Here is a 26,080-nt window from a genome sequence, read left to right on the forward strand (position 1 = left end):
TTTCAGGTTTATATGTGTCCATATGATTGATTATAAGGAGATGTTCTTTTATTCCTGCGTGCAAAGGCCACATGAGGGCCTTTGTCTGTCTCCCTGTGTCCCCCTGTGCTCACCAGAACAGGGACCTTGCCTTTAGGCACTGCTAAAATCTAAACAAGGGCTTAAACCGGAACATTTTAGAAGACACGTTCATTTTTCTGCTCTCTGTGAGGACCCTGCATATTTTCAAGAGAACAGATTAGCAAGAATTAGATCCATGGGGTACATGCAGCATTGCATGGTGAAAAGAACCCGAGTGCTCCTTGTTTTATCTGTCCTGGGAGCACCAGCAGCCAGGTAGTGACACAGCTCATCATTATCTTGTTTTTAAAAGCTTAAAGGTCAGCATGGGAATATATAAAGTATTTCCTTGCCTGCGAGTCAAGCACAATCTGGCTGGGGACAGCAGAGCTGGGATTGCAAAGCCCAGGAAAATGTCACGTTTTACAACACAGCCAGGGCTGTTGCTAAGCAAAGCCTCCAGCACAGATTTGAGACAGGATTTAAACCCTCACTGCCTAATAAACTGCATGTCTGAGGTGCAATTGTAGAGCTAACAGATTGTGGTACACACACATGGAGTAAAACACTGATTTCTTCAGTAATGGCACACTACTAACAGAGGGTGCTGCTGCCAGGAAATCTCACTTCTTCTGCAACACATCACCAGATAGTAATTAAAGTAAATTACCTTTCACAGGCACTTTTTTGCAGCTATACTAACAATTTCTACTGAGCAATGCTACATTACATGGTTGCAGAGAGCATACAGGATTCTGCCCTTGCCCTTCTGGCACAGGCATCCACTCTCACAGGAATTCTCCTCAGTCCTAGTGACCAGGGGCACATTTCCTTTGTCCAAGGCTGAGACAGAAACCAGGTTCTCAAACAGTTTGATTCTCCTACACTGAACATCTATTATTGCAATCCAGTACTTGAATATAAAATAGCAAACATGTAATTTTAGTCCAATTCTCTTCCCAGAATTGGTCCCTTCAAGCAATTGCAGAGGACTCTTCACTGTCAGGTTGTTGGCTGAGCTGTCCTTTGGCAACTGAAAGAGCAAATAGCTCAGACAAAACTGGCTCAGAAGAAAGGCAGGATCAGCAGTGCTTGAAAAAAATATATATAGATTAGAGGGAACTCTTTTTTCTTTTTAGAAAGAGATCTGGTTATTGATGGAACCCAGCACATCATGGAACACATAAAAGAAATGACACCTCTGGTGACTTCTGCCCTGAGCCAGGACATAAAACTGGGAGAAAAGATTAAACTTCACTTGAAAAGCTTGAAACAAACCACAGTGCCAATGTGGCTCTCCCAACAGAAAGGCTAAGGAACTCCTGCCAGAAATAGTTCACACAATTTCCAAACTCTGCACTGTGCATCCCCAGGTTTTTAATCTGGGTATGTTGCTCTGAAACACCATCCTGTTTTCAGAGGGGAGTTCTGCTTTATCTCTTTGTTCATAGGAAAAATGTGGATGATTCTATTCAGAAAAAAGTAATCAGAGGGGACATTTTAAACTGTGGCTATCCTTACCTGGTTGTTGCCAGCTTTTCTCCCTTTTTCCAGTCCCAGAACACAATGGCATGGTTATCATCCAGCCCAACGGATGCCAAACATTTCCCATCAGCTGTACAGAAGCAATACTGAGAGTTAAAGGTGCTAAGGCTTTAGCTGAAAATGAACACAACAATCACATTGCAAACTGAATTTCTAATGATATAAAAATAAATAAAAAATGAATAAATGAATGAAAATTAAATAAAAATATAGAAATATTTATAATATCCATTTTAAATATATTTTTTCTTTGTTTATATAAGTAGATATAGATATAGATATAAATAAAGCAAAAAAGCCCCAAACCAATAGTTCAAGAAATTGGAGTTCAGATCTTTCCCAAAAGCAAAATATTCCTAAGTACAATGAAAATAGGGAGGATCAAACAAAGCAATGAAATTCAATTTCATAAATTCATAAGTGCTCTAAATTCACCTTGCATTTTATTTGAAATATTTCTGATCAGATGATGCCTTTTTTTCTTTGCTTGAAATGGTGCAGAGATTTAGTAGAGTATGAAATGTTCATAGGCAGGGTGATGAAACTATAAATACGATATAAAATTTTAAGGCTAAAAATAACTGCTGGTTATCTTTGCTTTCACTGCAGGAAAGACACAGCAGTACTGATAATGAGAGGAAGGAAAGCCAGAAGAGAAAATCATCCATAATTCAACAGTACCCAGGCACGCTTGCCACGTGTATAAAATAATGATAAACACAACCATCTCTAACAAAGTTTTGGGTACAAACTTTTGTACTGAAATTCTAAAAAGTTTATAAAACTAAACTATGATTTTTGCAGTTTATGATAAGAAAATTCAACTTTATAGGGTGTAGAGGAGCTGATCACCTGCTTGGATTTTTTAACTGCAGAAACGTCAAAGTTGGAGGAAGCAGAGCTGGGCAGAGACTGAACAAGGGCACTGATCTGGGAATGTGCTTCTCAGAAATGAATGATGGGAAGGACTCTGGCCTTGGGCATATTTGACTTCAAGAAGAAAAAGAGAGTCACTGGTATAAAGCACTTCATCAGAATGACTGCAGAGTTCATAGAGCTGAATAAGTTCTTACAGACTTTAATGACTGAGTTCTACTAGAACCAAGTCAAGAAGGAGAAGGGGAATTTAATAATCAGTCAGAAAGAAACAGGACCAAGTGGAAAGAGCAGAATAAAGTAGGGAAAAATGAAGTTAAAATACAGGACAAGAAACGAAAACTGAATTTATTTTAAAAATTCCCAAAAGACACAATAATTTAAAGTTTATTTACTTGAAACAGGAGGTTTATACACTAACATGGACTATACCCTCCAAACAGTATCCCAAGGTATAAATGTTAAATTAGCCACCAGAGGGCAGAACCAAGCTCTGCAGGAATGAAATGATCCTCTTGGAATCAGTGTCCTGAAAAGGGCTGCACCAGAAGGACCCAGCTTTCAGAAATGGGCAGCAGCTGATGTTTCAGAGAGGGAGTGAGGGCAGGGAGAACCGGGGGGGAAGAGTCAGCTGCTGCATCAGCTACGGCCAGAAAAGCTTGGGAGCCCTGGGTTTCTTTCTGTAGGCACCAAAGTGTGTGATCTGAAGCTAATTCTGAAATCTCTGTTAATAAGACAATGCAAATCCCCTACACAGGGCAGTGCAGCCTCTGATCCTGCGGGGAGGTGCACATTTGCAGCGCTCTTTGTCCCTGTCAGTGCCAAGAATCCCACCTGGAGCCAGTCAGGAATGCAGTGTGGGCATTATTCCTGGCATCAGGTCCTAAAGCAACACTGTAATGTCGATGGTTGCTACACTTTTAAAAGACATTCAGTATTTTTTTACGGATTAATGCCCACAGAATGTTTGGCCAGCTTATTCTTTAAAGATACATGGGTTCCAAGATCCAGAATATTCCTACTTTGACAGGAATTCACTTGGTGTTAAAAATGCAAACCACAAAGGGTTATCAAATATAGGAACGTTTGCTCAATTAAAGATCTGAACAAGAAGATTTTTGACATCTATGGACACTAATATCAGTTAAATCATCCTTATCCATTTTCCCTCCTTCTGGCACTTTATCTCCTTTCAGAGGGAGCTTACACACCACAGTGGGTCAGCAATTTCACTTTTGAATTCAAGCTCTTGGATGAACACCAGGGCTCCTCTCCTGATAATGGAATATGACTGAGTTCCACAGATTTATCTCTGTGGAAGTCAAACTTCTTTCGTATAGTCTTGTCTTACAAATGTGATCTACATCCTAATGAATACCCCATTTCTGGAGAGCAGAATATGAAATAAGCTTTGAATATAATTGAAAAAAAAATCAGATCAAGTAGAGGCTAGTTCAGATAAAGTAATCTATTTTTTTTTTTTTAATAGGAGAAAGGAGAATGAGTTTTCAAGCCCTTTTATAAAGATACAGAAGTATTTAAGTCCCCACCATATGGATGATATTCTTCAGTGCTTTAGTGTTTTTAGTAGGAATTATCCCCTAAAAACTGAGACAGCTTAGGGCAGCCAGCTTAGAAAGACAAGTGGGAGAGAAAGCAGATAATTGTTTGTCATATTTACTTCTTCTGTAAATTCACTGAAAAATGTGACAATTGCTAGCAAATGTGAAGAATTGGATGAGCCCAGAGGTGACATTTCCAACTCATTTATATGCTTTGAGTCACCATCCTGCCTGCTTTAAAATCCTCACACCACCATGCAGACAGTGACCAGAATTCCAGCTGCACACTTGGTATTATCTACCAGACACTGCCAAAATCAGTCACTGACCAAGTGACCAAAGACCCACGACTGACTTCACTACACATGCTATTTTTATCCCAAGTCAGCAAGCTTCCATGTAAAATTGGTACTGGCTGTCATTTAACACTTCTTTGAATTAACATTTCATCACAAGAGCTGCTTTTAAATTAATCATTTAGATAAACATAGGCAGTGGCTTACCTGAAAAATCCAGTGCACACACTCCTCTCTGGTGCTGGCCTTTGAGCAATGACAAACACTTCAGGGTCTGGGTGTCCCAAACATGGATGGCAGCATCTCTTCCAACCTAGATCAGAGGGTTAATTGGCATCTCTGCCCACAGAAGTTCAAAACACACTAATAACAGTAATTAGCATTATCATATCTTTGTCATGTGGCCTATTTTATCTTTTTCAAGATTTATTTTCTCTTTCAGAGCAATATCAGTGGCTGGTCTCCATCACTATTCAGGAGAATATTCATTTATCCTGATGTCTGAATGTGTATGTACACACTGAATATATCATACTCAGTACCAGATATCAGGAAAGTGCCCAACAGCTTTTATCTGAGCAAGGCTGTTGAAAGCTCCTGCAGGACAAGAATACCACAACAGAGTAATGGAAGTCCAAAACCTTCTAGGAAGGAGCTAAAACACAGCTCCTGTGTTTTACTGCAGAGATTAAAAGTAAATTTAAGATTTAGAAGGCCATAGCACAAGACTGGCAGAGTTTATGCTATATAGGAACGGTTTCATCATCACCTCCAACAGTCTTGGCAGGGAAATAGGAAACAACATTCAGTTTGCCTGGATTTAGGAGGAAACACTTCATTTAAGGAAAAAGAGAATGGGGATTTTTCTAATTCTGTATAAAAATATAACTTCTATCAGTTTGAAGTCCCCACCTGCCCAGTAGCCACATAGTCCTTGATGGGGTGGATGCTGAGGCTGAGGATGTCGTCGTCGTGGCCGAGGTAGAGGCGCTGCGAGTGTTGCTGCCGGTTGTAGACGACGGCCACGGCGGCGATGTGATAAACCACCTCTCCTGCCTGAGTGTAGAACAGGTTGTTCCTGCAGTCATAGCCCCTGTACCTGCAGCAAACACCAAACACCTCGTGGCTGTCCCATGGCTGCTGGGGAAATCTGTGTTACAAATCATGGTGTGTTAAAGGAAAGGAGTCCTGAGGAGACACCCTGAGCTCAGAGGTACGGCAGAGACTGCCTCCCCCCAAGAGCAGGAATTCAGGAATCATCTCAAGGGCTGCCTTGCACTCAATTCCTAAATCAGCATTCATTTCATAAAAAGGCTGTAACATTTACATAGAGTTGTGTCCAAGTAAGCTTCACAAGGAGTTGGATTGGAGCAGAGATCTATCAGGCATTTTAATGAATCACAGCAATTATAAACAATTAACACAGAACCTTTGCTCTGGGAAACATCAGGTGTAGTGAGCAACAAGTACAAAACTCAACACTGATGTGTTATTTATCAGTGTTCTAAGCTCCCCTTGTTCCTTAGCAAAGAGAACCATGGAATGGGCTGGGCTGGAAGGGACCTTATGGATCACCCAGTTCCACCCCCTGCCACAGGCAGAGACATCTCCCACTGGCCCAGGTTGCTCAGCGCTCCATCCAGCCTGAAATCCAGCTGAAAACAGAAAATCTCTATCTGATATTCTAAGAACTACCACAGTAACAATGACAAATTAACTGTGGGTAAGCACCAAAAAATGCTTTGCTTACGCTCTGATCCAAATTGTTAGAACACCCCAGCAATGTTAATCAATGAGAAATAACAAATATTATCTGATGTTACTCTACCCATGTATAAACTGCAGCTTCAAGCTGTCCTCAGGTGCTCGCTCTCTCTTAAGGAAGGGCACAGAATGGTTTTTCTCTTTACTTTGCTGTTTCAGCTGAGGTAGGTCTTCTTTGTAAACCTAAAGAAGAGTTGCTAAAGTTAACTGCATGTCTCTGGTTTTATAAATATTTGTGTATGTGAGTGAAAGTGACTTTAAGCATGAAATTTAATATATGCTAATGTGATGTTCAGTGGTTACAATGCAGAGCCAGGCACTGTTGTTCCCAGCCTTCAGATGATAATAAATGTTTCTTGGACAATGAATTCCCCTGGCCTGAGTGACCCAGAACAACAATCTGGAGCAGCAGCAGCAGAGGGTATTTTTTCCAGAAGATTCCAGTGTCACTTAGTGAAAAGGAATGTAAATGGTGACTGGGAATCTCCAGGTGTTTTTTAATTTCCTCTGTGCTTCAATGTGCAAGCTCAAAGCTGAGTATGAGGAACTGCTTCTACCTCGGGATTGTGGTGAAATACCCAGGAACCAAAACCACTTCAGTGATCTGCCAATGTGTCCAGAATCCCAAAGCACAATTACAGCTCTATACATACACAAAACACCTTCCATTTAAACACTTCAGAAGTGCTATAACTCTGTGGTGCCACTGAAGGTGTTTGAAGCACCCCCAAACAAAATCCATTACAATGCTAAAATGTAGCTTTGGTGTTTCTTTCCTGTGCCTACATTTCTTGGACAAATGAACAAAGAAATTGCCACTCCCACAGAAATCCACCTGACTTCCAAGAAGCAACACTAGATTTTTGGAAGAAAGGAAAAGAAGGAAATAAACTCAGTGAAACAAAATACTGAGGCATCATATTCTGATGCATCTCAAAATGTAGAATCCTCTCTGCTGCTTCAGGCATAACATTAAAAAGAGAAAACCCAAACCAAACCCCAATTCTCAAAATAAGATCAATGTTTTTATTTCCCTGTGCTTTTGTCAATTATTTCCTTTAACAAAATGCCAAATGCAGCTTCTGCTTGGGGCTGTCTCACAGTTCCTATCTGAGATGCTATTTTAAGTTGTTTCTGGTTTTCCATGCATTAACCTGCCTGGAATATTGCTGTTTAACTGCCTACAGTGATATTGTCACTTGTAGTTTTTAAACCCAGACGTCCTTTTTGACACACAGACAGCGTGGAGGAGGATGATGACTGATTTGAATACAAATGGAAAATCAGGAGGAGGAGGAGGATGGGACCAGCACTCTGGTGAAACTGGGTTTAAATGAGAGGGAAGGGAGAGAATTTTGAAAAATCTGTTTCATTTGCCAATCACGACTGATCTCTGAAATAAACAGGTGAAAGAAGCTGTTGGCAAAAGGACCTATGCAATTTATTGTAGTCAAGAAAGTGAGGAGAAAAGAAAAAGGATGCCCTCGCCTAAGACCTGGAATGTTAGAGGTGAACTTCCCACATTCCAGACTTCATGTCAGTCATTAAATCCCTTAAATCAACATGAACCAATTTATTCTGGGATTTCCCCCCTCAGTACCCAATCCCAGTCCTGCTCTGAGGAATTTCTGACCTTTCCCCATTGCAGCTAGAAGGCCACTGGGCAAGGGGACAGGCAACACTCAGCTCACAATCACAACAACTCCTGGAATCAGGTTCAAGCGGTTTGTAAACAGAACTCAAATCACTGAGTGGTTTGGCTTGGAGAAGACTTTAAAGATCACCTTCCAACGCTTTCAAATTCTCATCTCCAGCTCAAGGATTTATGTATATTGGTTGCATAATCAGCTGAATACCATCAAAATAACTGAGAGCAGCTATGAGTCAGCAGTAAACTTCTCTTTGCTGAATGGTGATGGGAAGTTGGTCCTGTGTGTTATTTCACACTCACCTGGCGATCATAGTTGATTTGGGCTTCCTGTTCAATGTCAGAATCCAGCTCTGGCACGTCGGATAAATCTGAATCCGATTCCTCACTGTAGGAATCAACACCGCCCTCTGCTTTGAAAAATCAAATCAAATCAATAAACTGAACACATGAAACCACAAGAAAATAGCATGTGACGTTTTTATATAATTGAGACTATGGGCAAAGCAGTATTCAAGAAGTTTGGAAGCTCCAGCAGCTTGTAAAAGTCACGGGGGCTGACTGAATGTGTCAGGATTCATTTCTGTCTCTCCTGTTTGCCTGCCCGGGGCAGGAAGGTGGCAGAGAGAAGAAAAATCACCGAGCAGTTACTGGTATAGTTCCAGCATCAGAGAATTCTGCTTTCAAAACAGAGTCTAGAGAGCAAACACGCAGAAATGGCAAATAAAAGCTTTCACTGATCACTCTTTGTGCTTAAAATATTTGCTGTAATGTAGATATTTTACCAAATTGTGCATGTACAGAGTGAAATTTTGCCCTTCTGCTGCAGGGAATCCAAATTTTAGCAATCACCATGACCCAAATCATATGGATTTGGTAGGATAATATAAGGATCATGACTGTAACAAGAAGAATATCTGAAGTACAGCTACTACATAAATATGAGAAATTTATTGTTGTGAGATATGTGAGATTGCATTAAAAAACAAACAAATATGTGTAGTATGACTTCTGAGTGCAAGTTAGATGGCTAAGGTTGAAAATTTCATTATCCAGTCCCTCTAAATGTCTTCTTTCACACACTTTGAGGAATGCTGCCTATGTATTCCCAAACACAAATAATTTCAGACTGTAGCAGCTTTTAATGTGCCCCAAATCAAGGCTTGTCTTTGAAAGCTTCAGTGTCTCAAACATGCTGAGTATATGCAATTCCAAAGAATTATGATTCTTTTTTTCCTGTTAATTCAATAAAAGCTCTTCCAGCAGTGCTGCATTCTCTGCTGACTTAATTTAATAAATACTTGAACAGAGATGATGTTCACCTTGTGGAGAGGCTTCCAGGATGCCATTGGTTATCCCTTCTGGAACAAATCTCCACTGAAAAACAGAGTGATCAGCACCTCCCGTGCTCAAAACCCACTGGAAATCGTGGGACCAGCGCACATTGGTGACGTGGGCTGAGTGGCCAACGTATTTCCTGAATTTAGCTCCTGAAAACAAGAAGAGAGCTGTTGGTTTGGGGAAAAAAATTAACCTTGTAACTAATGAAGTTAGGTTCCTAACAGAAACATATGCTTGTAAAATCTGAAAATCAAAAATTACTCAAATGCCTCATTTGATATTCTGATTAGAAAAGTAATTATGATATAAAAATAAGTGGCATAAAATAATATGGACAATATCTTCAATTGTCAGCAACTTGGCAGGAAGTACCAGACACACACAAAAGTTTTAATTTTCACCTTTCTGGCCATGAGTGCCAGGGTGAGCCCAACACATGCACTACATTCTTCCTAAACCAGATTTGAAAATATACTGAGATGTGACATCAAATCAAACACTGCAGCTCAGAAAGGCAAAAGATTGCTTGATTTGGATTGCTGGCTTTCTGCTTGGTACAGTGCAAATTCTGCGGAAGCAGCCACACATTCTCAACACTTCTGGAAACAATTACACAGAGAGGGTTAAAGTCTGGTCTCATTAATGCCCGCAGGAATTGTGCACACATTAATTTGAATTTTACAGCAGAATGAAAAGCCACCATTAGAAAATACACTAATACGGTGTTGAGGCAAATCTTGCATTTTTCAGCCATGCAGAATTCCATCTTACCTTTCTTTAGGCACGGAAATCTGAATAATTTCACCAGCCCAAAGTCATCACCAGTCACCAGCACGGAGCTGTTGTAATTCCCATCCACAGAGTTGACATTTGTGATGTTTGTGTATTTTGGCCAAATTCCACTCACTTCAGAGCCTATCACACAGGTCCACGAGGCCCAGTGAATTCCTTTGATCTCATCTTTGCTTGTTAGATGCTTCCCAGCTGAAAATGGGCAGGTGAATTAACCAATTTCATCATTTGCTTTTCAGAAACTCTGTTTCTTTTCTTTATATTTATCTGTGTATTCTAGTTGTGATTAATTTTTAACCTCAATTAAGAAGAGTCACAATCTTCTTTAAATTACTATAATCTCTCATTTGTGGTGTTTGAGGACATCACAGATCTAAGGAGTTCTAATGCAGCTGTATTAGAAATAATTAGAATACTAATGAGAATTAGTATGCTAATTAGGATTAGCATGCTAAAAACATTGGGAAAACTTCATAGTTCTAAATCTTCCAAAGAAATGCCTTCAAGTAGAAAGTACTGTGAATAGCATGAGTTCCTAGAACACTTTCAAGTGCCAGAAGGTTAATAATACACAATTTTAAATCATGCTGACGTGCTAGAAGTTTTTCATCCAAATTAAGTCCCTGAAATGTGACAATGTGGTCAGTCAGCCATTCTGTGGTACGTTTTACTTACAGGGGCTGTTTTAGAGTTGATTGAATGCTGCCAAACTAGCTCAAAAGAGCCCAAAATTTTATTTCTAAAGCTCTCTTCTGCAAAAGTTTCCTCTACATACTAGAAAGCATTCTCAAATAAGAGTGAAAATAAGTCAATTAGCTATCAGTGTTGCTTCTACTAATAAGCTTTTACATTGAGAACCTCAGCAATTCAGGCTGACTCAAACACTTCTCCTATTTTTACATCCTTAAAAACATTCTGATCGCTAACAGGAATCATTCATCATTTGAAGGAAGGACAACAGGGACAGAGGGGCATTGGCAGCTACCTGAGAGCAACCTATAAAGGTTGCTATGAAAAAATATGTAATTTACACAGCAGAGACAGCTTATCCTTAAAGCTGAGGTTATTCAGTGAGCATTGATTTAAAAAACCATCAGTGGTTATTTCTCTAAGTTCCAGCCAGGAAACTCCACTTTCACCTGTAATATTTGTGTTGTATTTGTGGTGTTCTCTCCAAACCAAAACCAAAACTTGTTCATAACACGAGCCCCTGGTAAACTTACAGGGCATCTTGTAGAAGAGCCTCTCTCCAGCACCATCGTTGGTCTGCAGGAACTTGCTGTCCACAGACCAGTCGATGTGAGTGATGAAACTGGAGGATTTGTTGCACTCCCCGATTTTTTTGTATCTCTGGGCTACGGCGTAGATGTCCACGGGGCCATCGTTGGAGCCCACGGCCAGGTAGGAGCCATCCGGGGAAAACTTCATCTCGTGGATCACCTCCTTGCGGTCCTTGATGTGAACCACCTCGGTCATGTCCCTGCAGGAGCCAGAGGGGGGAATGACAGCTGGAAACCCAGGGATTTGCAATCCACAGATAAAAAGATAGATGCACTGAATAATTTGTACAACAAAAATTAGATTTCATTCTAAAAATACTTTTTTTTTTTTTTGTGGCTAACTTCCTATTCTTTCCATTGATTCTAAGTATTTTTTAAAGCAACAGACAGAAACCACACAGCCTGTCCACAGTGCTCTACATTCTCTTCACCTGCTCTAATGAAGTACTGCTAGCAGCATCCCACACAGATTTATTGAGATACATTTTATAAGTGCATCTTTCAAACCCTGACACACAGCACTGTTAAAAGCGGGGTCCTGGAAGGAGAAGCATTCCTAACCCAAGACAGAGATTTCTAGGAGGCATCAGATAAATTAACAAGGACAAGATTACTGGGAGACAAAGAAGATTAACTTCTTTAGAAAAATAGTCACTGGGAAGGCTTTTAAACTAATATGAACAGCTCACTTAAGTTTTGTTAAAGTCATTAAAGCAGAGCATTAGAGGGGTTTTCCCAGGCTTTTCCCTCCTATCAGCTTGGAGTTCCAAGTATTTTAAGTATATGCTTGGCAAACATATGGGGAATAGTCAGGAGGGGGTAAACTCTTCCAGGTATCAATTGAAACAGCTTTTGTGTTTTGAAAACACACTGGGGGTTTGGATGTTTCACTCTAGGGCCAGTTTAAGGCTTTACCTGCTTCTGAGTGCCCTCCATAACAGCATTTCAGACAGAAAATGCTTAAGATGCAGCCATGCAAAATAAAGAAAAGACTTTCCTCTAACACAAAAAGTAGAATTCAGGTTTATCTTGAAAAGAGTTAAAAATATCTTCTGATCACCAATTATTTTGCCCAGTATGTGTATGGCAGGAAATAAATCAACACTGAAGAAGATCCCTCTCCAAACTGTGTCCTCTCTGTTATGTACATTTCTTCTCAATAAATAGCTGTATAACTTCAGACCACAGGAAAAGAGCCAAACTTGTAAATCTTAAATTTTATCAACATTATTACTAAGAGCTAATATTCTGAAATTAATTAAAGCATATATTTTCTCCTCTTTTCCAAACTACCACCTCTTAAAAGGGATGCACCTGCAATTACTATTTCTTTTTCTTCTGCTAAGATAGCCAGTGGTTTTCTCATCTTACCTTACTCTGAGGACAATGAAGGAGCCATCCTTCATGCCAAGTGCCAGCTGGGATCCGTCAGGACTGAAGGACACGCTCCGTACGGCCTCTTCCATATTGCAGCGTGCAATCAGGGCGTGGTCAGCAAGGCTCCACAACCTGCCCCAAAGGGAAGGGAAAGCAGGAGGGGGCTTTCCTGACTGCCCAGGGTTAGGGTGGCATCAAAAGGAACCCCAAAGGTCTAACTCAGCTGGGAAAATGTCTTGTACACACCCCTTGAGTTAATACTGTGTAAAGGATTGAGGTGCTTTCAACCTGAACACAGCTGTGGTAGCAGAGAACAGAGTGAAGCTCAATTACATCATCATTTGGTGTTATTTCCAAACTTCACTTATCTGACTGAATTCCCCAATATGAATTAAAAAAAATGCAGTTTCTGTAGACAGGAAGGGTCAATGCAGCTCTGAGTGACATTTTCACTCAGGAAACATGAGCATTCCAACCACAGGGAAGACTTCCTTGTCCTAACTCTGAACGAGCAATGAGACAACACTGCATATGGATTCCCTCATTAACATCGGTGCAATTAAAAAGAATCAACCAGTAAATTATGTCCTAAGATAAAGGCAAAAAATGCCCCTTTATTTTTCTGAAGGAACAGAGGGAGCTTCCCAAATCACTCCAGGTTGACCCATCAGATCTCAATAGTCTGCAAGACTTAGAAATAATGGGGGGAAATGCATAAAAGACCTCACTCAGGGTAGAGAAATTAAGGCAACAATACCCAACTATCTTTGCTTTGAGGATAGAGTCAAAAATGTAATGTATTGATAACATCTTCAGTAGAATATGTGGACTATGAATCAGCAGATGTGATCATGTGCTAAACTGGAGAAAAGAGCTATTTGTGCAAGAACTGTAATGTGATGATGAACCAAGTTGTAGAGCAAAGCTGGACAGAAAGGAACAGGCAGGCTGGATGGGAGGCATTACTGAGAATCATAGTAAAAGCTCTGGAACAGTAACAATTCCTATTTTCACTGAAGGCACTGGCACCAAGGATGTGGGTGCTACTGAGCTCAGATCTGCACAGGGAGCACAAGAGACTCCATGAGAAAACAGTTCTGATGCTGGCACTGGAATAAACAGCATAAACACGACTTGGATGGAGCCTGAAAAGAGGGTGGGAGATAAATCAGTGTGGGACATTAAAGCCGTTTTCAAAGACAAACCAGAAGTAGGATCAAGAATCTTGCAGCCTCACAAGGCAGAAGCTGCAAGCCAAATATAAAAAAGAATGAACCAGGAAGGCTTTGGAAAGATTTTGAAGAAAACACCAGGATACAATTATTGCTCCAAAATGTTGTTTCCACATAAATCATGTCCAATATCTGGAAGCCTAACTGCAAAACATGACCATCTATTTAATAAATGTAATAAATAATTCTTTGTGCCTTCAGAGAATGATAATTTTCCCCTGTTCCTGTAATAAGAGACAGGGAACAGGCAGCTTGCCTAGTTGAGATGGTTTGATTTAGAAATTTAAAATGTTTAAAACCTGTATTTGGCTATTTCTCTCAGCTGGGCTAGGAAAAAATAGCAACTCCCCTTCTCATTTAGACATCCCAGACACAAGAATATGACCTGAATCACTAAACAATTTCTTGACCAATTTAGATTTCTATTATATACCCACTCTTTGAAAAATAGTGTGATAATCAAATATTAAGAAAAAAAATCCAATGAAGGGCAATACAGAAACATCCATGTAGACACAATTTAAGTATTAGAGAAAAATTTCACAAAAACACTTTTGTGTATTTTTTAATCTCAAGGAAAGTATTTATACATTTCAATGGAATTCCTCACATGAAGCCTATAGGCTATAAAATCTATTAAAAAAATCCCATTAGAATTAAAATCCCACCCTCCCTAGTGCCCAACCAGCTCAAAGAAGTGTGATGTCAGGCAGTACAGCCCTTGCAGCTGAGAGAATGGCACATCCAAAGGCATCAGGGATATCATAAGTGCTCCAACAGAGATAAGAATGATAAGAGCAGCACTAATCACGGTCTGATGTGCACGCAGACCCTGCAGTGCTTCCTGGAGGGGCCCGGGCTGGGCCAGCCTCTGAGTCAGCAGCACCTCCTCCAGCTCCAGGAGCTGAATTACTCTGCCCACCCACCAAGGGATGAGCCCAAGACAAGAAATCCCATTTTAGTGGGATTATTGGCTTGAGAGCAGGGCAATGCTAATCCCAGCTTTGCAGCCCTTCCTCTAGAGCTGACCTGCATCCTGCCAGGACACTTGTGCCTGTCTGCAACGCTGGGCATGCAAACCCCAGCAGAAGAGACCATTCATGCACTGCAGAAACTGAAAGAAATCATCCTCCTGTAGGAAGCAGGGAGGAAACAGGATTGTGGAGAACAACTGGCAGCTCTGTGGGTTTCACACTTGGATTATAATTGGGGTTAGAAAGAGATGAGGGATGGCAGGGATAGGAAACCAGTACAAGTGAAAAGATTGAAAGGGAAGAAAAAATAAATCCCAGCTGAGCAGCAAGCCTCAAAGCAGAGGTGAATCATAATGTGCAGTCTGAAGGTGCAGTAATCAGAAGCTGGGAGTATGGTAGGAGATGGATTTTTGTCACTCAGGAAAATCCCCATCTCTTTAATCACAGGTAAATAATCAGTTCCACTGGGCAGAATCCATGCTCAGGTGAGAACATACAGCAGCTCTGCAGGTGTGGACTCAGGGAGAGACTGAAATGGACCTCCAAACTCTACAATCAAGTCTTACTAAGTACAGTAAAATGCCTCTTTTTCCCCAGAGGCTTATAAATATGCTAGATTTTAACACAGGAGGAAAAGGAGCATCCCTGACTTTGTGACAATGTCCACAAATATGTGGACAAAATTTAAAAATTCTGCTACAAAGCCTGAAGATGCAAGTGGTGTAACTAAACACAGGATCACAGAATATCCTGAGCTGGATGGGATCCATCAGGATCATCAGTACAGCTCCTGGCCCTGCACAGACCCCCCAACAATCCCACCCTGGGCATCCCTGGCAACGCTGTCCAAATGCTCCAGCAGCTCCAGCAGCGTCAGGGCTGTGCCCTTTCCCTGGGGAGCCTGGGCAGTGCCAGCACCCTCTGGGGGAAAAACCTTTCCCAATATCTATCCTAAACCTCCCCTGACTCAGCTCCAGGGGTTCCCTCAGGTCTTGTCACCGGTCACAGAGAGAAGTGATAGTGGCTGCCCCTCCACTGCCCCTTATGGTGTCGGTGCATTTTCATTAATCTCATCTTCTGGCATTTTAACTGAATTGATTTTAGACCAGATTTCCTAAACACTCAAGGCTGAGGCAGACATCTTCTGAGTAAAACACTGGACAAAGGTATTTAGACTCTAAGCTTGTTGCTTGATATTACCAGAAGAGAAGTGAGGTGACCATTCCCCATTTAGATACCCTGTACACAGCAGGAATAAATCAATAATACAAGCAGAAGAGATAAATCCAGCACATTTTGAACATAAATTCTGATTATTTTTACACAATGTATGATAGCCAAATATGAAAACTGAAGAGAAAAAGCAAAGCTGCTAAGAAAAATACAGGGGGGAAAATGTCTTAACAGAACCTTACCAGAAGGGCAGCAAGTGAATCCATTACAAATGAATGTGCACATGAAGGAACAAACTCAAGAAAGCAGATGCAGCCTTACCGCACGGAGCGATCGTCGCTGCCGGTGACCGCCAAAGGCTTCTTGGGATGCACGGCCAGGGCCCAGAGCTCCCCCTCACAGTGGCCCTGCATGATCAGCATGGGTTTGTCCCTCTCCCTGACGAGCACCTCGAAGATCTCGCTGTCCTGCGTCCCCGCCAGGAGCCTGTCGGCTTTCCAGCACACGCTGCGGATGGACAGTCCTGCGGGCACGGCGGGAGCTGCGCTCAGCGCCGCCCGTGCCACCGCTGCCGGTTCCACAGCCCATTCCCCACCGACAGCTTTGCCACTGGCACACACACAACATCCAGCTGGATCCATTGCTCCCTCAGATTTACTCCATTTGGTACACAAAACATCCTTGCTGAGCACCTTGGGCATTTACAAACCAGCTCCATTTCACGGGATTTAAAGATCAAAATTTTCTATTAGCCGAGGGGTTCCTGTGACTGAAGCTGGTTTATTCCTTTTTCCAGTGCTTCATTTTTTTGCACATTCAAATAAAATTTTAATGGTGAATTTCAATGGTTTGTGCCCATTTATCACACTCTTCCACCTCAATCAAAATGGATTATTAAAAAGACATGAAAAATTACATCCCTCCTCTCCAAATCCAAACCAACAGAGTTTTGCTTTGTATAACTTTAAGAGAGCTTGAACTTATTCCACAAGTCTGATCCTAACTTTGGAGCTGGAATTTTACTGACCACGAGCTTGTAAACACCCTCTCAGCAGGCTGAGCAATTTAGTAGTACTCTCTGGTCAACTGCTTGCAGGGTTTGTATTTTCTGTTCCAGTACATGAAAAGCAGTTTGGATAATAGGTCTAGATGCTGTGAGATGTGAATGAATTAAAAAATCCATTTGTCATGTAGTCAAGGTCACCCACATCATCATTTTCACATATTTTTGGAACCAAATACAATATGCAGTGAACTACAGGTCACATAAATAAAATATTCTCATCTCCTGAGACTTTATTTTCTCCTGATTTATTTTCTTGTCCATTTCCAACAGCTTTTAATTTTTATAATGCCATTTGATGACTTAGCTAAATTCACACTGAAGTTTTGATTTTCACCTTCTTGGAACACACCAATGACCACACAATGGAATTCAGATCGGAATTCGGTGGAAGATGGACATTGTTAAGATTTGAATACAAGCACAGCTTTGGATGTGGGAACAGCAGTGCTCTCTGTGAACTGCACATGAAGGAAGATATCTGCTCTCAGGGTTTGTTTGACAGACAATGCCTTTGCACAATGCTTTGGAAAAATAACTGCAAGGGAGGGACAGAAGGTCCCAGGTAAGCATTAAGGCTCCATCACTGCTCAAGGCTACTGAGGTATTTAAGTCAATCAGTGCCAATGCCAACTGAAAATGAAACCCCACTTCCAGAGGTTGGGAGTAGCCTCAAAGGCAGTTTTCACTTGCCCAGATCTTTGCTTTGTGGTTATATGTTGCTAAAATTTTTCTAGAAATTTTAAACATTACAATTCAGGCTGCAAAACACTTCATAAAGCCAGGAGTGCAGAGCACAGGGACTGCTGCTTGTGTCTTGGACAACTTTTTGAGGGCTAAATTCCATGAGTGAACATTACACCCTTAATAAAGCATACATGGGGATCTATGAGATTATAAGTGCTTCAAACCATAAAATAAAGCGATGATTGAGCTCACAGGAAGCAGGATTAGATTCAACAAATGTGATTATCACCAATTTAATAACATTCTCTCCAACAAACCTGCCAAATGCTACCATTCCAAGGGCATGTGTGGAGTGGTCAGATGGTCAGCATCTCTGTGCATCGGGTTCCAGAAATCTCAATTAGTTAAATGAATTGCAAATAAGTAATTAAAAAAGGATTGGCTAACTACATTCTCCCATCTTAAGGTGTTTGATGAGCTCTCGCTTATCTTCTAGCATTTGCATGGTGGGAGCAGTGATTTCATCTCTGTGTTCATACCATGAACCAGGGGAACACTCCACAGGTTACAGAATAGTCAGAGAAGGAAGGGAACACAGATCCAAAAATAAATACAGCCATTAAGTGAGAAAATCAGCAGCATGCAGAGACATCTATGCTTCACATTAAATGCTGTCACAATCCATTATCCAGATGTGTGAAAAACCATTAAAGGAATAGTTCATTACCTTTGTATCCTTGTTCAGTCTCCCTGAGATCAATTTTAGTAATTGGTTTGAACTCGGTGTCCCACAACCGAATGCAGCCATCTCTCCCTCCAGTGGCAAAGCCTTCTTCACAAGCATACATACTAAAAATTCCAGCCTGTCAACCAACAGCAGCCCGAGTTTTAAAGGCCTTTACAACCAATTTAAACACACAAAGCAAAGGTTTTCAAACTCTTGTTAAAGGCCAGAACCTGCTGGGCACAAAAGTGTTGCCCATCCAGAAAGCAAACCAGCAAACACAACTTTTATTTCAAGTGCTCCACTCGAGTGGTTTATGTAGAAACCTTTGTGCAAACAGCAGTGATGCAGCCTATCTGCAGAACTTCAAATTTAGGTTACGTAATATTATGACAAGGACAATTGACTAACTAATGGAGCACTTAAAATAAAGAGTTACTTGTGATAAACAAAACCAAGCAAACAAGCAATATAAATATTCTTACAGGAGCAGAGGTGACTGAGACATTCTTTCATGAATTCAGCTCAGACATCGTTTGGAATCTGACAGGAACTGAAAGAGTGTCAATTCATTCTCTTTGAGGAAAACAAGTCTCTATTACAGTTTGAATTTCTCCTTGGTTCTGAAAATGTCTCATGATTAATGACTGTGCTGAACTATCTTGGAATAGTTCGAGGAATGCCTGATGAGTCCGTATTTTATCAGGAAAACCTTGCTTGGGAGATAAGGTGAACTGCATGGAGATAAATACAATGGAGAGAAGACCTCCATTTTCAAAGTGGCCTTGTGCAATGTCTTCATAAATTAATATTTCTAATTATTAATTACATAGAGATTGCATGTTAGCCATGGCAAACTCCATAATTTATCACATTATGTATAAAGAGGATGTATTTAATCATTCTAACAAATCTAAAATTCTGCAAACAGAATTCTGCTAATATACTACAGGGGGTTACTGCTTGCCAAAGACATTCCTGTGTTATTGCAGCTGCAGTTTCACAGCAGTTCCTCAGGGAAAATGTCCCACTGACTCCAGTCCTCTGCTTTCATAAATTAGGGATCACTTTTATAAATAATCAATACTTAGATCTCATTTGAAGAGGTGCTACAAATCCTGATGAACTGTCACCTTAACTAATTTTGGGAGATCAGGAAAAAACCTGTTATTTTTACAGTGCTCTTTCTAGAACAAAACTATAGTAACAAGTTTTAGATACCATATCACTTTTCTAAAGAAAACTGTTTTATTTCCTTTTGTTCCAAAAACCCCACAGCAGAATGCCATTGCCCACAGCCACATTCCAAATAGGAGAAGCTCTCAAATGTATTTGAAATAAGACAAGGAAGTCCTACTGTGCTTTATTGCAGCAACAACAGAGGCAAATTAATTGTATTAGACTGGTTAGAAATCTAACACAATCCTGCACATCCCCCTTTCACTCTGTAATTATGAGAGCTCCAGACTGGGGGTGGTGGTTTGTGGGTGTGTGTTATGGACACAATTGGAGTAAACTGTTTGGAATATGGCTGGGGTGCAAACTCACAGATTCAACAGGTTTCTTCCACACTGAAGCTCTTCTGAGGAGTCAGTCTCCAGCACTGGGACTTTAATGGTAAAATTCTTTTTAAGCCTAGATAACCTGCTTGCCAACTATTTTTATGTATATTGATCATAACTGAAGCTACTCAATCTGTGAAACTTTAGATTTACAGACTTCATTTGAGGTTTGGTTTACTTGGTTAGATGGAGGCTATAAATATCAGCAATTCTGGCACTATCAGCCCGGCATCAGTTGGCAACACATCAACAAGTACAACATTACATCTAAGTTCTTAATTGCTGAACAGCCTCAGACATCCTTCTGACCCGAAACAGAAGGAAATCTTTGTAGCTAAGCCTTCAGGAAGTTTTTCAGTTCAATCAACAGTTCATTATCAAACAGACATGAAAACACCACTTACACTGTGTGCTCCTTGAATTGTGCGGACCAAGTTGAGCCCTTTCCAAACATAGATGTCTCCATTTAAAGCCCCAGAGTAGGTGATGTCTTCTTTAGCACAGGCTAAACACAGGATTGTTTGGAGATCTCCTGTTTTACCAAATATTCCTCTTTTTGCTGTCAGGGCGTTCCCACACAATGTCCAAAACTGTGAAATGCAAATGGCAGATGGCAGGAGAGGTTTCTGCAGAATTTCTGGTTTTTCACATTAGTGTGCAGATGGCAGACACACATCCTGACAGAGCAGAGTCTGGCCAGGCACTGAAATGATTCCTTCAGTCCTGTCAGAGCACCCCCTACTCCAAAGCCTGCCCATTTACCAAGGAAAGATGCAGGCAAATGTGCATCTAAACCCAAAGGAAATGATCAAACTGCTTGAGAGGGTGAGGCTCAGTGCTGCCTCATTACTGCCACACTGCCCTTTCTCATTTTCTCACTGTCCTTTATCAGGTTTTGCTGGGAAATGCTGTCCAGACAAGTGCATGTTTTTAAACCCAAGAAAATCCCATTTTTCTTGTCTGCAAAACACAGCTACGGCACTGAAGTGATAAAATACTTTATCTTGCACAACCTGCGTGCTGGAGCAGACATTTCTGCCCTTCTCCAGTGCACTGAAAGAGTTGTGCCCCTCAAATATAGTCACAGTTACTGAGAAACCATCTGTTCCACGGGGACTGCAAACGCTTGTACGTGAGACAACTCCCTGACTCCCGGAGTAACAGGTTCCCAAGTGTGGAAAGGGGACGTGCTCAGCTGCCACACAAAAGTCATTAACATTCTGCAAAAAGGAATCCATGACTGGGGAGGAGAAGAGTGAAGAAAACAAAGTTTGCCTCAGAAGGTTGTCTTTGGAGGTGAGCTAGAGATATCAGACCACCTTTTTGAGTAAGGGTGCTTTTTATTTATTTAAATGAACATCATTTACCAAGCAGAGACCACAGTTTGTGTACTCAGCTCCCCCTCAAGGACCAAACCTTCCAGGGAAGGAAGAATAAAGAGAATATCAATGAAAGATGTGCAAGGGAAGCGCTGAAATCTCCAGTCCTGTCAGCACCAGGATGTTCTGGACAGGTGCAGATACAGAACAGCAAATCTCTGGGGTGCAGCACAGCACAGCATGTCAGTGGTCAGCTGACAGACACTGGCAGAGCCTGCACAGGAATAGTGATGTGTCTGACACGGATTCATCATGTCCATCTATTCCCACTTCATTTACCTACAGCCACATTTTTAGGTATTTTTCTAAAGTTCTTTTTTCCAGAAAATCCTTGGATCAAGGTTTTTTGTTTCAGCTCCCTCTCTATCATTAATGCAATGAAATTTCCCCTTTGCCTCTTAACATCAGAGGGAGTACTGCCTCCAGGGCTCTCATTCCTTGAGTAAAACCTAAACTCCCCTCCCTTCTGGTCAGCTGAGGAAGGGTTGGAGAGCAGGCAGCAGTGTTGGAAGGGTGGAGGGAGGATCCTGAGCTCAGTGAGAGATTCCTTAGCTCCTGGGCTTTACCTCAGCTTCTAATTCCTGCTCAGCCAAGTGAGCCAGCAAAACTGGACTGCTAAAGGAATAAACAGCACAATTCCCAAGCACCAGCCCCAACTCCCACAGTGATACAATTCCTTTAGAGCTGTTATTATCACCTTCTCACAGCCTTGTACCAAACAGCACGTTCAGGCAGCTGCTGGAGCACCACTGGAGGGGAACACGGAGTAATTTCCCCTCCATGCTGCTTTTTTCCAATTTTTTGGCATTCCTTTATCTCTGTGTATTTATAATTTGCAATACACAGATAAAGCCTGCTATTCTCTGTGTTCAGGGTGATTATAGCCATTTCAAACAGCAGACAGGTGCCAAACAAACCCAGGTTTTGGAAAACAGCTTGCAGAACACAACAGATGGTATCACTGCTGCCAAAACCACCCACAGTTTGAAGCAGTGGTGGTTTAAGGGCATGAGCTTCTCAGGAACCAGAACTAGAGATATTAACTGGTTTCCTAAACTTCTAGTTAAAGCTCTTCCCACCCCAGTCATGTGAAATAATTGCCATCTGTTAGGAATGTTTTTGAGGAGACAGGAGAAAAATAGAAACCTGAAGGGGATATTGGCAGACAAGGATTTGTTTCTAAGCTTTCCACAGGCATGGGAATGTTTTATCCTAAACATCTAATATATATCTAGATTTCTATTTCAAACACTTCCATAAAGGGTGACTTAGAGGGAGCAAACAGTGGGGCACCAGAGTTTTGTCTCTGCAGGCCCTGCACGCTTCTCAGTGGTGTTACATGAGAAGCGCAAGTGCGGGTCCTTCTGTTCACCCTTTTTACCTTGGTTCCTCCTACAGCTGCACAGTGACCCTTTGTGATGATGCTGGACAAGAAACCCCTAAAGGCTGAGGCCATTAGGGTGGAATGGAGAGGGCAGAAAACCCAAAATTGTAAGTGTATAATGATGAAAATTGCACCAAAGGATTTTCCTGACTTTCTTGTTCAGGTAATCTGCAGCTAAAGCACTGCTGAATGTCTGAACTGGCTTCAACCAATGCATTCAGCAAAATGCTCACAGCAGAAAGAAAGGAAAATATAATCTGTCCTACATTTCAAGTCCTCATCAGGTGAGAACACAGATTTCTTTTTGTGCAAGTAATTTTTCCAAGTAAACAACGAAAGCTCTTTACCTTTATGTGTTTTACTCCACAGCTGACAATTCTGTTTGGCTGATATTGATCCCAGGAAATATCAAATATCTGTTAAGAGATACATTAAGCTGATATTTTAATCTATACAGAAATGGCATCTAGGTTCAGCTAGGTTTAGCCATAATTTCTGTTGGAACATATGACTAAAAATGAAAAACACTCTACAGGTAAATTTGGAATTCTTTGTAATCAAAGGTCAAGGCAAACATGGAGGGTTCCTCACACAGTTCTGTCAACACACTTCATCCCTGTCTCCACACTGCCAACCCATTCCAGCTCCAGGATATTACTGAATAAACAATATTTACACAGGCATTCTTTCCCACTCCCTCTTCTGTGCCGAAGCTCCTTTTTCTAGTTGGGAAAGTCTACTGGGACTAAGATTTTAGTACTTCTAGCCTGTCCTGGAGAATTCTGTTTATTCTGATCTTGCACTTACTGAGGTTAGTAGCAAAACTTTCACTGACGTAAAACATGTTATAATATGATAATATATATATATAAGTTGTCAGAATGTATCCATAATTTATTTTAACATATGCATCCATGTGCTTATATATGTCAGGGAGATATTTTGCTTATGCTAAACCTGGTAAAACATTTCCTAATCCTGAATGACATTCTAAATTTAAACCTGGCTAGTTCTCATCTTTATTTAAGTTATGATCCTTTACCTGAAGTTAACAGATGTAAAAGAAATATTTATCTCAATCAAGTTTCTTCTACAGGTAACTGTCTTAAGGAAAACTGAAAGGGCTGTAACTAAATTTGCCCTCAGGATAAATTGTCTTTTTGACATACTCAGAGACAAGATGACCTTTGGCCACTGAGTTCTCATTTCACATCTCATACAAAGAGCTACAGATGCCCCTACTCAGTGTGTAGGCACAATGTATTTCCTCTCTAGGCTTACTAACAGTGCCTTGTGCTGGGTCTGGCACAATCAGAAGGAATAAATATCTTGTTCATTATTTTAAAAGCCAGGTAGAATGACCAAAATAACCTTTGCATTAACCTAATCAAAACAAAACTTATTTTTAAAACACTTGTGCAGCTCCCAGACAAAATCCAGGAACGCTTCCATACAATTACCCTGTCGGAATGGCCTGTAGCTGTCGCCAGGAGCTTTCCTCTCTTCCAGTCCCAAATACACACCGTGTTTTTGGCATCCAGTCCCACAGAAGCCAAACGCTGAGGAAAAACAACAGCAATCCAGTTAACAGGAAATCAACCCCAAATCACCTTGCTGTAGTTCCCAGGATTATGTGCACAAATGGATTTTCCCACATGTGACCTGGGTCTGAACCATGTTGCAAAGACATTCACACTCAACATTTACTGCAGAGAGCACTGAAATGTCTCATCTTCTCTAAAAGGTCAGGTTATTGATTTTAGGCTACCAATGTTTCCAGTGAAATTCTTACCCTGAAACACCTGAGGTGCTTGTTTCAGGTACACCCCTCTCTCACATTATGATTTATTAATCTGATAATGAAAGGGAAATAAAAGCTTTCACAATTTGCAACTGCTGCTGTGTTCATTATGTTCATTTTGTTGAGCTGTAGAACCAGAACTGGATGTACTTTTAATAATTGTCTTATTCATAGCTTAGTGTATCACATCACCAGTTAAAATAATTTAAATAATTAACTAATAACCAAGTTAAATTAAAGTTTTACTGGTCATCAATTAAAGGAACTTAATTTTAATACTTTTCCATCTCAATAGTGGAAGAAATAAAAAGAACAGAATAAAACAGAGGGGGCATTTTGGAAGGTTAAAAGCAGAATGGATCCATCTGTGACATGCCCAGATGATCAGCCCTTACTGTGGAAGTTGTAGCTCTTTTCCCTTCCAGTGACTGTCCTAATTTTGTCCAACTTTACATGAATTCCATAAAAAATTGGCTCAAATTCTGAGTAAGCAAATTGTTTAAAATCTGGACGTGTCTGTGATAACACAAAAGGACTGAGCCAGCAAAGAAAACAAGTGTCATTATCCTAGACTCCTCTAAAATGCTCTATTAGGAAAAATATTAAATGCAATAAAGCTCTCAGTAACAGAAAAGGGAAAAAACTGTTCATAGAGGAACAGGAAGCTCCAGCTTTCATTCTGCAGCAATAATTCAGAGAGCAGGTACCTGAGGCCTTTTCATCCCATTCCTGAGTGTACATCTTCCCTCCTGGGAGAGCCCCTTGACAGCCTCTGCATTAACTGCAGGAGGTTCACACACCTTTCACTGTCTTAACAGTCACAGTTTCTTGATTTAGAGGAATGAAATAGATGGTTTGGGACTTTGGTTTAATGAGAGATAACTACAGGCATTACCTCGATTCAAAACCTGAATAATGCAGAACTCAGCCACTGTCCCACCAGAAAATGCACCAAGTAATGTGGTATTAATGAAAACAACAAAACAAAAATCCTCCAAAAAGCCCAACTCAACACCCCTCACCACCACCACCAGAAAAAACTATTTACAGACTTATACCACAAGTTTCTCTGAGCCCAGACTCCTTCTGTGGGAATAAAACTACAGAGAAATTAAATGAGCTGTTCTTTGAGGAACACAAAGTTTTCATGGGGCAATCTAGGTATGCTCTCAGATATTGTTGGGAGGAACAAGGTTCCCTTGGAGGGTTCACCCTACAGGGAGGCAGAACTCTGTCAATGGGCTCTGACTCATAACAGAGTTGTGAAGGGAGAGTTAAAGAAGTTTGTACAGTGGAAAAAAGAAATAAAATTATAGTTTTTGCAGGAAGTCACAATTCTGCCTGGATTTCTGCACTTTAACATCACTCAAAACTTCAGTAGAAGTTGGGGTGCTGGAGCTGGTCAGTGTTACACCACTCCCAGCTGCAGGAAACTCCTCTGGCACTGAGGACACAGCACAGTCACACATAGGAAGGAGCCCTAGAGTGGGAAGTGGGAAATCAGACCTTAAACCTACTGTATATGTGCAGACAATGCCTATACTCAGCTTCCTAAACATC

General features: G+C 40.9%; 1 protein-coding gene across 12 annotated transcripts in view; it reads right to left on the reverse strand.

Moving 5' to 3' along the window:
* EML6 (EMAP like 6) overlaps positions 1-26,080 on the reverse strand; it is an 88,132-nt gene that overhangs the window by 32,292 nt on the left and 29,760 nt on the right. For 7 of the 12 annotated variants that reach the window (XM_086875100.1, XM_086875095.1, XM_086875092.1 and 4 more), the window contains 14 exons: positions 24,180-24,278; positions 23,067-23,135; positions 20,361-20,546; positions 18,398-18,533; positions 16,242-16,443; positions 12,536-12,673; positions 11,108-11,364; positions 9,864-10,076; positions 9,074-9,241; positions 8,055-8,161; positions 6,168-6,286; positions 5,252-5,438; positions 4,547-4,652; positions 1,582-1,675 (listed from right to left, as the gene is read on the reverse strand). In XM_086875100.1, coding sequence (XP_086731226.1) covers positions 1,582-1,675; positions 4,547-4,652; positions 5,252-5,438; positions 6,168-6,286; positions 8,055-8,161; positions 9,074-9,241; positions 9,864-10,076; positions 11,108-11,364; positions 12,536-12,673; positions 16,242-16,443; positions 18,398-18,518 — 1,712 coding nt within the window. In that variant the 5' untranslated portion in view covers positions 18,519-18,533; positions 20,361-20,546; positions 23,067-23,135; positions 24,180-24,278. Of the gene's footprint in view, positions 1-1,581; positions 1,676-4,546; positions 4,653-5,251; positions 5,439-6,167; positions 6,287-8,054; positions 8,165-9,073; positions 9,242-9,863; positions 10,077-11,107; positions 11,365-12,535; positions 12,674-16,241; positions 16,444-18,397; positions 18,534-20,360; positions 20,547-23,066; positions 23,136-24,179; positions 24,279-26,080 lie in introns of all 12 variants that reach the window. The other 5 variants (XM_086875097.1, XM_086875090.1, XM_086875093.1 and 2 more) reach the window with 1 other exon arrangement.

Source organism: Cyanistes caeruleus, chromosome 2 (assembly GCF_971803275.1).
Source record: "Cyanistes caeruleus chromosome 2, bCyaCae1.hap1.1, whole genome shotgun sequence".
NCBI classification, from domain to species: domain Eukaryota; kingdom Metazoa; phylum Chordata; class Aves; order Passeriformes; family Paridae; genus Cyanistes; species Cyanistes caeruleus.